Source organism: Clytia hemisphaerica, unplaced genomic scaffold (assembly GCF_902728285.1).
Source record: "Clytia hemisphaerica strain Z4C2 unplaced genomic scaffold, Clytia hemisphaerica genome assembly, whole genome shotgun sequence".
Lineage (NCBI taxonomy): Eukaryota > Metazoa > Cnidaria > Hydrozoa > Leptothecata > Clytiidae > Clytia > Clytia hemisphaerica.
In genome coordinates this window covers 263746-276738 of record NW_027103319.1, presented here as the reverse complement: position 1 = coordinate 276738, position 12993 = coordinate 263746, and the positions used below count along the sequence as shown (strand labels likewise).

At 34.1% G+C, this 12993-nt stretch overlaps 2 protein-coding genes across 3 annotated transcripts in view; one reads left to right on the top strand and one right to left on the bottom strand.

The window, feature by feature from the left end:
• The window catches only part of LOC136814436 (cell division control protein 45 homolog), a 28258-nt gene that overhangs the window by 8498 nt on the left and 6767 nt on the right, over positions 1-12993 (bottom strand). For both annotated transcript variants that reach the window (XM_067070985.1, XM_067070991.1), the window contains exons 8-20: positions 12799-12847; positions 11645-11706; positions 11051-11101; positions 10547-10660; positions 10207-10278; positions 9978-10037; positions 8997-9095; positions 8550-8604; positions 2488-2538; positions 1683-1738; positions 1409-1457; positions 878-967; positions 365-448 (exon numbers count right to left, since the gene is read on the bottom strand). In XM_067070985.1, the coding sequence (XP_066927086.1) occupies positions 365-448; positions 878-967; positions 1409-1457; positions 1683-1738; positions 2488-2538; positions 8550-8604; positions 8997-9095; positions 9978-10037; positions 10207-10278; positions 10547-10660; positions 11051-11101; positions 11645-11706; positions 12799-12847 (892 nt within the window). The remainder of the gene's footprint in view (positions 1-364; positions 449-877; positions 968-1408; positions 1458-1682; positions 1739-2487; positions 2539-8549; positions 8605-8996; positions 9096-9977; positions 10038-10206; positions 10279-10546; positions 10661-11050; positions 11102-11644; positions 11707-12798; positions 12848-12993) is intronic.
• On the top strand, positions 4741-6367 carry LOC136814279 (uncharacterized). The gene is made up of 2 exons (XM_067070806.1): positions 4741-4987; positions 5206-6367. Exons 1-2 carry the CDS (start codon positions 4983-4985, stop codon positions 6218-6220), a joined length of 1020 nt encoding a protein of 339 aa, XP_066926907.1. The 5' UTR covers positions 4741-4982; the 3' UTR covers positions 6221-6367.

Here is a 12993-nt window from a genome sequence, read left to right as displayed (position 1 = left end):
AACTTTGACTTTCAAAACCCAATCACTGAAAACAGCTCGAATTCAATTTTTTTGAGCTTGACTATGAAGTTACACACTAAATATAGCAATATGAAATTCAAACTTGACATTACAGGAGAGCATAAATATAAGGAATTACCACTCAGAGGAAATATATTTCTAATGAAGTAGGGAGCATGGGATGGGAGACTTAACCCATTATTAAGTGTCACTGGCATTATGAGATTCCTCATTTTTTCGGTCCTGTATCGGTAGGCATTTAATGGGTTAACGAGGTTCCGTTGAGAAATCAAATTAAGGAAACATGAAAAAGAAATACCAGAGGCACGATAAATACATCCGAATACATAGTTAATTATCGTACCATAGTGCTGTACACCTCCAGTGTAAAACGAGCTAATCGACCAATGATACAAGGCTTTGCAAAAATATAAGCAGTTGGTGATCCCTACAGATAGAAGAGAAAGAAATGAGGTGTTGTTGTTGCGTTAAATTTAATCAAAAGTAAGTAATCTTGAATTGAATGATTCTGAGAAAAAGTTAAAATTCATATGAGAGGGTCATATAAAAGATTTTTAATAAAAGACTTACTTATTTGTTCATTTATTTACTCATTCGTTCATTTATTTACTTAGTCATTCATTCATTCATTCAATTACTTATTCTATTCTATTAAATGTTAAGTAGATAAAGATTAATGAATTCTAACCAAAAAGAAATGAAGCTATCCGAAATTAGGACAAACTTCTTAAAGAACAGCACTGCTTCCTCTTTCTTTCAAAATTACATGGAACCACGTCATTTGAGCGTGATCTTTGTCCATAGACCACAATGAAACCATAGAAAAAGGGCAAACCTTTCAGAAAATGTCACATACCTCTAAAATATGAGCATACAAAAATGGGCCAGCGCATGCGATTTGATGTGAATCGATAAACGATCGAACTTGTGATACCATGCTAGACACCTAGAAGATGAAAGAACAACAAATTCATGAAGTCCTTGAGAAGAATTACCCAATTTATAAATCAAATTGTGTACAAAGTCATGCAGAGTCATGGATAAATTCAAAACATCCATTTTTGAATTGGGTTTCACTTCAACACCCTCTTCTCACAGACCCACTGGGATCCCTTCCCACTGTAAAAATTGGTCAAAATATCTTCCCTAGTAGAAAGTTATACTCCAATTATTTCCCCGCTGAAAATAATCAGAATAGCAAAATTTATGGCTTAAAAATGAAAACAATGGAATTAAAGATTCCCAGCCATAAAAAAACATGGAAATGCCAATCCCATTGTATTTCAACCCGTTATTTTCACCCCCACTGGCTGAAAAAGGGGATGTATTTCCTACCAAAATCTTTTGAGATTCTCTATTGATATTAGAAGAAAATATGAAAAGATACCTGTTTCTTTCCTAGCTCGATTGCTCCATTTAATTGATCTATACTTGATCTAGAATTGAAAAGAAATATACACTTTTCACAAATAAATAGTAAAAATATAATCCCAGCCATTGGCAACATTGCTTTGATTGAGACGACGGTGTAAACCACAGCATCCGATTGAGCCACACCCATTTATCGATCCGAATTCAGGCTAGATCAGTTTCGGTTTCAATATATTTCAAAACGTTTCAATATATTTCAATATATTTCAAGACATTTACTTCCCGCTTACCTATTCAATGCGTCCAAAGCATCTACGAATTGATCAGAAAATGAAATATCTTCTCTCTGGAAAAAAAGATTTACATTAAATTAGTTTGTATTAAGTATAATGTGGTTATAGGAAAATACAAGCACGAGTTTTTAAGTCTAGCAAGAAATTTTACTAAAACTTATAGGGCAAAATATGCAAAAGTCAGTGCACATTCATCCTAAAATTACTTTAGGCAGCCATATCAATATTCTTGAACAGTCCTTTGAGAAACGTTAAAAAAAGTCCACAAAAAATAGTCCTTTGTTCACTTTCGTCCGAATATTTTCCAATAATGTTACGGGGACATGGGGCAGCCTACAAATCTTGTTTAAGTTAAGCAGGTGGAAGAATTTTATTTGCAAAGGAAGCTGATAGACTTCAATAGGTCTCCTAATAAATGTTTCTTAAAAATGTATTCAAACTCAAGTTATATGCGAAGAGAGAATGGGCTCTTCCAGAAAATGTTCGTACATGGAGGTGGAGGATATAATCTACAAAATTTACCTTTTCCGGAGGGTAAACTTGCTCTGATTGGGGGTAATTTTACTTTATTTGAGGGTAATGTTAAATCCAGGGGGTGAAAAGATGCTTGTCCGGGGGGTTAGACCTGCTGTCTGGGGGGTCAAAAGTCACAATGTCCGGGGGGTAGATTTCGAAAAAATATTTCATCCACCATTCCCAATATTCAATTTTTTTTTCTGGAAAAGCCCAATACACCGAACTCTGTGGAAAGGGGATACAATCTTACCAGTGACACACAATATACAATGAGCAGAAAACTTACAGCATATTCCAGTAATGCAGAAATGGCACAAACCATATCTTCAGCACATATCTATGATAAAATGAATATGAATTTTTTTGGCTGAAAGTACAAAACTATAGTAAACAATATTGAGTACTGAATGTTGACAATGATGTTGAACTTTTGAATAGAACCCAAGAAAAAATTAACTTTAAAAAGTTCAAAAATTAATGATAAAATCGGAATCAACGTTAAGTTTTTTTCCTCTTAAACGGAAGGTAGACTTGACCAGGTTATGTTTTGAAATCCACTAGGTTGGCAATGAAATAAGTAAAATTTCACTGACTTTGAATTCGAGATCCCAACTTACTGGGGTGAGAACTTTTAGCTCAATTTCCACAGGAAGGGGTAGGGAAAACAAATACAAGTCCATGCATTATTCCTTGAATCCATTAAAGGGGAGGTCAGCCCAAATCTTTACCACACATTTTTTGTTACATTTAGAAAATTTAGAACAAGACGATCAAAACGAGCTATATATTATAAGTTTTTTTCTCAATGCGTAATAATAGGCGTTTGAAAATTTCCCTTCCTTTTAAATCTGTGACGTAACAAACGTGCTTCTCTACTTTTTAAACAACATTTGTTAAACAAGATTTTCGGTAAAAAAAGGGAGTTATTAAAAGAGTTGAAATTGAAAGAGACCAAATGCAAGATGTCTGATGAATCAAGCAATACTTTATCAACCAGCTCATAGACATAGAATCTGAGATGGACTCGGAAGAAGGAATCGCACGACACCACTGCTGTGAAGTGATTAGCTGTTTTAAAAGCCTCTGAATGTTTCCAGCTTGAAATCTAACTAACTGGCATTTAAATGAATAAGAACAGATGATATTTATGACCTGTTCTAGGATTGCAAATACTTCCAGTCGGTAAGTAAGAACAGATATCTTAACAGGAAAGTCGATCTGCTTTTTTTCCTTCAGAAAATTTTATCTGTTCATTAGTTTTATCCAGTTTATCTATAATTGGCTGAAATACGATCTGTTCTGAGTATAGAATTAGTGCCTTGGAAATTGGAGGATCTCTGTTCTAAAAATCGCTGGCGAAAAAGACCAGGCATTTGTGAGTTATTCGGAGAAATTTGTTATTAAAAGAAAGATGAGGGGAAACAGAAACACAATACTATGTCACAAATTTACTCTCCTTCGTTTATTTTCTCCATCGTAAGGCTCCATTACACGGAAGAATATAGAGGAAGAGACCCGGGGGGAAGGGTACTTAGGCAAAAATGGATGATGGGTATGTGCGGACGGTAAGGGTCGGTTTTTTCACCTTTCAAAGTCTCTCTAAGGGTCGGAAAAATCAGAAAGTTTTAAATTAGTCTCTCTAAGGGTTGGAAAATTCAGGATTTTTAGGAAATTTTTTGATTTCCAGAGAAAAAATTGTAATAAAGTCTCTCTAAGGGTATGACTTTTTTCAAAAATCGAAAAAAAAATTGTAATTAAGTCTCTCTAAGGGTACGAATCTTTTCAAAAATCAAAAAAAAAATCAAAAAGTCTCTCTAAGGGTCACCTTTTCAGCAAAACACAGTCTCTCTAAGCAGTGGTCAAAGCAGTTTTTTTCTGTGAGACGGAAATTTTTTGATAGAGATAATTTGGTATACAGTGACACCTGCACGCCCCCCCTCCCCCATGGTTGGGGCTGAGGGTTAGAAAATTTTCAGATTTTTTAACCCCTAGATTGGCTAAAAAGGCACTAAAATTTATTAATTAAAACAACTCAGAATGTTCTTAAAATGCCTATCATACAGCGAAAATATACATCTATCTAAAATAGGTTGAAAAATAAAAATATATGAACGTCATAGTATGTATATACAAGGTATATACAAAACATGCTTGAAATCCAATTTTTAAAACTTTGATGGAATTATTCTAGAGAATAAAATCACTATTTCTCGCTAAATAACTATTTCTGACTGAGATGGAAAACTTTGACAAAAATTTCTGTGAGACGGAAATCCGTCTGAGACGGAAGAACTTTGATCACTGCTCTAAGGGTCGGTTTTCGGAGGTCCCGTCCGCACATACCCCTCATTCGCCAACCCTAGTACCCCCGGGGGAAGAGAGGAAGAATATCTCGAAATTTATTGCACATCTGTCAATTTTGTTAATTCTTCCCTCATTTTCCTGTGTATTTAGTTGAAGAATATCATAAAGGATTAGTTAAAAAATTATCTCCCTAATCTCATTTCTATTGAACAATAGCAACCTCGAGCAACCTATTGAAAGTTGGATTAGCGCTCTGTGTAAACAAAAACTTAAAAGGAATGTGGCTTCGCATGAAAAATAAAACTCCAAAGAAAGATAAAAAAGAATAAAAGAAGAGAGAGAGAGTGTTTGAGGTTCATTAAAGTTGCGTTGGCGGCTCGTGATTTGTAAGCGTTATTAAATTTGATGTTTCCAGACTCGCAATAGACAGATTTTCAAAAGGGTTTCTTTTTCAATCAGCTGAGAGAACAAAACATAATGATGTAAGTTTTATTACATTTTTACTGCTAACGTTTTCTACTACTTACTATGTATTCATTTGAATCATGTCTTTATTTCACAGTGTTTGTTGTTGCTTAAAGGGCTTAAACTGAGAATCGCATTTAACTCAGGCTTGAATTAAATTGAAAATTAAATATATTTGGGTGCTTATCAATTACAGAACTATTTATGATGAGGCTCTTTCTTAATTTATTTTCAGACAACCAAGTGACGAATATCTAAGGGGAGATGGACATGAACCACCTCGACCACATTTTGAGATAAATGCTGGACAAAACAATACAGAAATCAATGGAGACCATAATGTCGAGCAAGTTCATTCTACCAGAAAAGATACAGATGATAGATCCCCACCATCACTAGTTCCTTCGCTACCAACCCCACCTCCACCTCCACCTCCACCAACAGTTCCATCAAAAAAGAAAGCTGGTCGACCAAGTAAAAGTTCTGAAGCATCGAGAGACTGGTTAAACGAGGAAGTGTTCACTTTGATAGATATCTGGTCAAGTTTCGAAAACTTATATAACACGAAGCACAAGAACTACTTCAATAAGGATATCAGACTAAAAGCTATGCTTTCTGTTGAAAATAAGCTTAAGGAAAGAAATATTATTGCTAACGGCAAGCAAATTGCTAAGAAACTGACCGACCTTAAGAATTATTATGGAGGCCAGAAAAGATTGGTTGAAGATTCGGTCTCAAATGGCATGGAAACAGGAGAAATTTATGTCCCCACGTGGAAATTTTTTAATGCGTTACAGTTTCTGAAGGACTCGTTTACTCCAAGAAGAACTAAATCCAATCGCCCAATTGAACCTGATTCTAATATAACTGTTGAAGATGATGGCTCTCCTTATCAAGATGCTAAGCCTCCATCTGCTAAATCAGCTAAGATGACGGCTGCTACTCAGAATAACGAACTGCGTAAAGTTATGGCTAATGCAAGCAAAGCTCTCGAATGTGTAAATTCCAGAAGAAATGTCAAACCCAAACCACAAACATCGTCCGATGATGACGCAGATGACATCTTCGGAAAGCTTCTGATTGGTCTTATGAAACAAATTCCTGAGTGTGATTTGAAGGAGGATTTGAAAATCAACTTACAACAAGTAGTCATACGATGTAAAAGAGAAATTGTCTCCCAAACACAGGCCTTGCATTTTAATCAACAAATGCCTCGACCGACTAGATTTTACAATCCTGCCGTGATCTGACAAAATGAAGTAACTCTATTTTTCTTATTTTGAGATAATTGCATTCGAGTTGACCTTATTTAAGATTAATAATGGTATCGTTTTAAGATCAAAACTTTTGCTGATTGTGAAAGACCAAACCCTAGAATAGTATAATATTTAAAAGGAAGGAGTTAAAAGGAGTTTAACATCTTGATTTTGAAAATCTACACAAGTTTTATTCTAATCAAGCTCTTTCAAGCTAAACATTTTCAAGTTACTTCTTTTTGTCAGAAAATAAACTGCAAATATTGCAAGCAATTTTCATCTTTCAGGCTATAAAAATCCTTTTGTCAGAAAATAAAATGAAACTTTAGTCCGAAAAAAATTCATAAAAAGAAGTCTTTTACTAGAAATCAACTACTGGAAAACACAAGCTGGACTCTTAGGAGTTGATTTTTGCAAAAATATGAATTTTCAAAAATTGATGGTTACTTCCTTTTGTCAGATCACGGCAGAATCACTAAACCACCCACAATTTTATCCAGCCCCGAGGACAAGAAAACCGAAACCCATTGCATGCATTAAACTTTGGCAGTTCGCAACAAATTGAACTACATACACCTACCCGAACCCACCCACCCAGGCCGTTTACGAGCTCGACTCCGTTGAACTGATCACAAACTATGAATTGAAATTATTTTTTATTTACGTGCTTCAAGCGTATTTTTTGTAAGAAGACTTTATTATTAATTGTCATTATAATCATATATATTCATACATATTACTCATGGATCTACGAATAAAATAGCAAACTATAAAGAAAATACGACCTGTATTATGAAACAATTTAGGGATTTAAATCATCTTCCATTGCCAAGGTATTTGACCAGGTCCCCAAAAATGCTCCACAAATGCATTTATGATCTCCTCTCGATGTTTACTTGGCTTTCGCGTGTAGCAGTTTGGCATCCTCTTAAAAATTGACTCGGTTTCCTCCTCTCGCCATTCCCCTTCGATGATGCTTCCATTTCTTGCTTCTTTATCGATATAGCCTTCAGGATAGGATTCATTTGAAAATTCACAAAGCATATTGTGCAAAACTAGAGTAGCAAACGTAATGGTTGTCGCCTTGTCAGGATCTAGGTATATTGTCGTGGTAAAAACACGGAAACGATTGGCCAAGACTCCGAACGCATTTTCAGTTTCTCTCCTTGATAACTGATAATTGAAAGTTCGCTTCATTGGTGTCAAACCACTTTAAGACTACGGTTTAAGACAGTGTTTCACAAGAGGGAAAGCGTCACCTGCCAAAAAACGTGAGGCATGGGAGTGGAGACCTCGACAGTTGACAATGAAATTTACCTGAAAAGTTTCTGTGTTCATTCGCAAATATCTTCTAAAATTTTCCTTGTCTTTCAAATGGAGTTCTTGAAAAATATTGGCATATGCTTCCTTGTTATCTCCATCTTTTAGCCAATCTTTCACCTATACTGTTCTATCACGAAAGTTTGAACTTTCCACTCAATTCTGGAACATTTTTGCTGCACACGCCAATGTTAAGGTTGCAGAAAAAAAATTAAAATATCTTCCTCCTCCATTTTACTAACATTCCTCCTTATTTTTCAAAATAATTTTTAAGAAGCTTGGAAACGAGAGAAAGAAATCAGTAGATAATAGAGTTCCCGTTTGTTTTTTCGCAACAAAAGAATTAATTAAATTTCGTAAAATTCTCTTGTGTATCTTTAAGAAGAATTTCTTAGAGGAAGAATTTCAACGCTTTCTAGAATTTTTCGATTTCGATGCGAAGAATAACAGGTGAGAGAGTGAGTGAGAGGGTATATTCTACCTCTAAATTCTTATGTGTAATAGGGCCTGTGAAAACAATAAAAATTAAAATTTGAATAACTCAGCCAAAAAAAAGATTTTTTTTCGCTCTTTTTGCAATCACTTTTTTTCGTTGTAGGTATCTTCTCTAAACAAATGGTAAAAATGATATCCCAAAGCTGACGTCCCCTTTAAAATTTATTTTTATTTTGATTGGGTTAAGACCTTATCAAAACGATTGTTGACTGGGGTAAGACCAAACATTTTCCACTTTGACCGGGGTAGAAAATTTCAATTAATTTTGACCGGATTACTCATCATCTCAACAGGACCTAAGACTATGCAATTTTCGGCAACATTTTATCCACTGGGGCGGATCTTACTGGGTCACTGATAAAGGGGTGTCCAAATTTGACTAAATTCAAAATCACCCTTTTTGGGTGAAAATGACATTCGTCTGAGGTAGAAGAGCTATCAACACTGATAGAAATTACGATCTTCATTCTTCGAAGATAAACGAATTTTTATTTCGTCGATGACGTACCTTTGTTTTATAGCCATACTGTGAAGCAAATGAACCGAATGAAATATCGTCCATCCTATAAAAAGTATGAAATGAAATTCGTGATGATATTCACCAATGAAGTAATGTTTTATACGGAAGCAACCCCAAGAAAGACCCGGTGCTTGCCACTAATTTTGAATTCAATCAATTATCTTATGGCAAACGCCATGCTTCCGTATACATTAAAACAAACATTACAACAATACATTACGTTGCTTAGAAGCCTAAAAAATGTTCATACAGTGTTCTTTTAATTAGAGCCTGAAAAGCTTTTAAATGATATAAGCTTAAAATCTGAGAAGCGTAATACAGACAGGAGGGGGGAATTGGAATGTTTTAGAATACTAATTAAAGATGTCTCTATGGGTCACAAAACGGAGGGGCCGTTTATTGAATGAGAAAAATTGACACAAACAAATTACTGACCCGTATTTCTCAGCGATCCCTTCGATCCAGCCTTTGACGTCTTTTCTTATCTCAACGTCCATTGAAGAATATTTCTGCTTGCATTGTACTATGGGTAACCTTTAAAAGTAAAACAAAATGTTTGAGAAAAAGCCAGAACGATGTATGAATAGACAAAATTACCTTTGAATACGGAGCTTGGACTTTTTGCTGATATTTCGACGGTTCGATCCGATTGGTAGCAACAATCGTAATCTTAACTTAAAGCCAGTATATCTATTCGTGATCAAGAGTCTGTTTGCTTATTCTGCAAAAACATTCCACATCTCCATTAAAAATGCAAACAATACGTATTCAAATTCTTATTCGACACTTTGCAGTCAAAACATTGTAAACTCTCTGGTCATTAAAATGTTATATTAAAGTGCAGTGTTGAATCGAACAATTTAGTTACGTCACGCGCTATCTTTTATTTTGAAGATTGGTTGAATAACTGCAATCTTTATGGAAGCTCAGCATTTTTGAAGCAACATTTTTGAAGCAGCGATTCAGACCTCGGAAAACTTAATAATCAATTTGTGCACCACAAAATAGTATTCTGTTTAGTGAAATATGCTCCAGTTTATCTAATTTTAAGAAAACCTCGTGTATTGGAAAGTAGAAAACTTCGTCATTCGTGGTATACCATTTGGGGTGACAAAGACTACCATTCGCCAATTTTAGTGCAACTTGGCAGAATTTATTTTCGCGATATAATAAAATTCCCAAACTTGGCGAGAATTAATTTTAGCGAACGACCCATTTTTTGATGAATATTTAAGCTTAAAAACGACGAATAAAGGTTTTTTAGGAGAAATAGAGATTAGTGTGAAAGAAATTTAAATTTGATTATATTCCTAACTAATTTTGGCGAATGGCCCATAAATCTAAATTTGGCGGGAAGTAATCAAAATTTCTTCTCTTAAGGTACTACATTTCTAAATAAAAAATACACAACCATACCCGATATCAGCAAACAGCTCATGAAGTCTTTTCCTTCCTTTCATCGTGAAGAGTCGCAAGCTGAAAAAAAAGAAAGAAAAACAAAAGTCAAAAGGGTGCGAAATCCAAGAAAAATTCTGTATCTTCTGTGTTTGTATATGTGTGTGAAAAGTCTATCCACTCCTTTCCGAGCCATTTAAATCAAGGAAAAAGAGAATTGCTTAGTAATAATCTTAGTGATAAGACTTACCCGCAAACGGTGTATCTGGAATTCATAAAGCTTTCAAATAATGACCAATGTCGGTACATTCCTAAACGTAATCTGATGTTGAAGGTTATGTTAAGGATTCAATATCATAAAGAACATTATTCAGACCCTGTCAGACCATTTAAATTTTTTTATCAAACAATGAAGAATCGCGTTTTTTGCAATTTTTGTAAATTAAGGACCAAGATATTCTAAACAAAAATTCAATTCAAATGTTGAGCTTATGGAGCTTTAACTTATGTACGGCATAACTAACGTTTACAACGCGTGAAACAACGTGTGCCAAATTGGATAGGGAAGAAAAATTAAATGAAGAGGATACTCTTTTTCGAAGACGATTTTCATGCATGCTACTGATTGTGTGTGTTCGTCATCCGTCATATTATGTCTGATCACGTGATCTTTGATCCCTGTACAGTCTTCGAAATATTTCTCACTTGAAAAGAAGAGACAACCACTAATCTTTATATACCCTGGACAAAAGATACCGGTCAAGAAAAATCTCTGATCGTCCTGTCATAGTTTTAAAAAATGGTGTCCCAAGGGTAGCATTACTCAACGTGGGTAAAAAAAAAGTTTTAAACAGAAAATTACATTGATTTATTATAAACTAACCCATCATTATGGGGTACAATTTTCAAAAAACTCCGATCAAAAATGGCAGATATAGGTCCAGGGTACGTAAAAATCAGTGGAGACAAAACAGCAGAACGATTTTTAATGGCAGAATTATTTATTATGGGTTCTGCCTGCAATTTTAGAGGATGAAATGGACCAAATTTTGAAACAACATCGATAGAGAGATCAGTCAAGATTAAAAGTTTACCCTTCAATTTTGGAGAATAAATACTGTTCTGTTAATCCAACGATTGCCAGCCTTAGATAGATACAAAACAACAATTATATTCGACATAATGAACTAATACAAAGGGCTGTGTTGGAATCTTATTATAAGCTATAATTTACAAAAGAGGTTATTCGCTCTAGCAAAATACCAATTGTATGCAAAATCCTAAACAATAACCCTTGTTCAATGTTACGAGGCACAACAAAAAAAAACCATAGCCTAAAGAAAGCCAAAAAGTAAAAATATATACCGACAAAGATAGGAGGGAGGTTTTAGTTGATTATTTCAGATTTAAGATACTTGTGGTCAATGAGGCTTCAAAGTATCATTTGAAAAAAGAAAAATTTGGCTTTTATTTTCTCAGAAATTAAAGTGCTCTAAATCATTATTCCAACGGTATGTAATCTAATATGCTAATATTGTAGCATTTGTTGAAAAATAGCAAGCAAAACAAAGATTAGTGTGCACTAAGCGAATGGAATTTAGTAGCAAAATGGTGGCCGATATACATAATTTACCTAAAAATAAATACCTGAGAAAATGTATCATAAAATTTATTGGAATTTTTCTCACCATAGGAGGTCGTTGTTATCTTTGGTTAACTTCCAAGCCAAATCGTATAAAGTCAACGCAGTCTAAAACAAAAAAAACATCATAATTTAACTTAGAAAATCCAGGGATATGTTATAGCGGAGCTGGATGAAGGACGAGAATTCCTTAGCGGATTGCTTCTTTGTCTTTTCTATTGTAAACTGTTGATAATAGAAATCCATCTCTGTCCCATTGAGTGTTCTGTTTTTATAGGAAAAATGAAGCAGACAAAGTATTCATGCAGTACGTTTGCACATATTTTGCTATGATGTTTCCGCTTTTCATCAAAATAATATTTGTAGAAGATACCCCAAAAGCTTCCTTGTAAATGAAATCTATTTTTATCAGCGTGAGTTATGAATTTGAGAAGCTTTCATGATTTCTCTGTAAAAATTTCGGATGTAAATATTTTGACAAATATTGTTTCAATTGACTTGAAATTTTTTCCATAATCAGACATACCGACTTGCTATCTGAAAATATCAGTTAGAAAGTGAGGCACCCCGCGGTGTAGCGCGGTATTTCAAATGAAAAAGTACTATTTATAATCTTAGAGAAGAAGCTTCTTATAACTTTACTAATGAAACGATGTCATTTTTTTAAATTGTCATTTACCAATGTTTTACAGACCCTCTTGATAATTAAAAGTTTTTAATCGTGAAGGATAAATGCAGCAGCAGAATCATTGGTTAAGAGGAAATCCATATTTCACGAGTTTGTAATTAAAAAAGTTGAATTTCATATCAAATTTTAATGTCAGGGACAGAGATAGAACAAAGCTTTTTCAAATGTGCGTTATCCAGCTCCGCTATAACATATCCCTGGAAAATCTGATGATCTATTTATTAACCGTATTTTCATCAGGGGGTGTTTTCCATCACCCTGGGGTACCTTTGTTAATAATTTTATTGACGATTTTGAAACTTTTTGACATTTTAATACAATAATCTTATTTGAAAACAATTCTATAAACAAGTGTTTTTGAAATGATTCTGGAAAAGTGACTCTTTAAAAACGAAATAAATTAATTAAAAAAGTTACGAAGTTACAGGAAATTTTTGAAATACAGGTTATAATAGTTTGAAAGCCAAAAAAAACTTATTATCCGATAAAATGCGACTTATAATTATACATACACTTGATCCATAATAAGAACATTCATAATACTCATCCAGAAGCTTCTCTCTGAAAAGCAAAAACAGAAAAGCTTTCATCAGTTTGGGCGTTTATTAATCTCTTTAGCTTTTTGAATTGTGTTTATTCGAGTTGACGTTTATTAAAAGGAAGGAAAGATGGTCAAATGCTTACTCTTTATTTCTATATAATGTTTT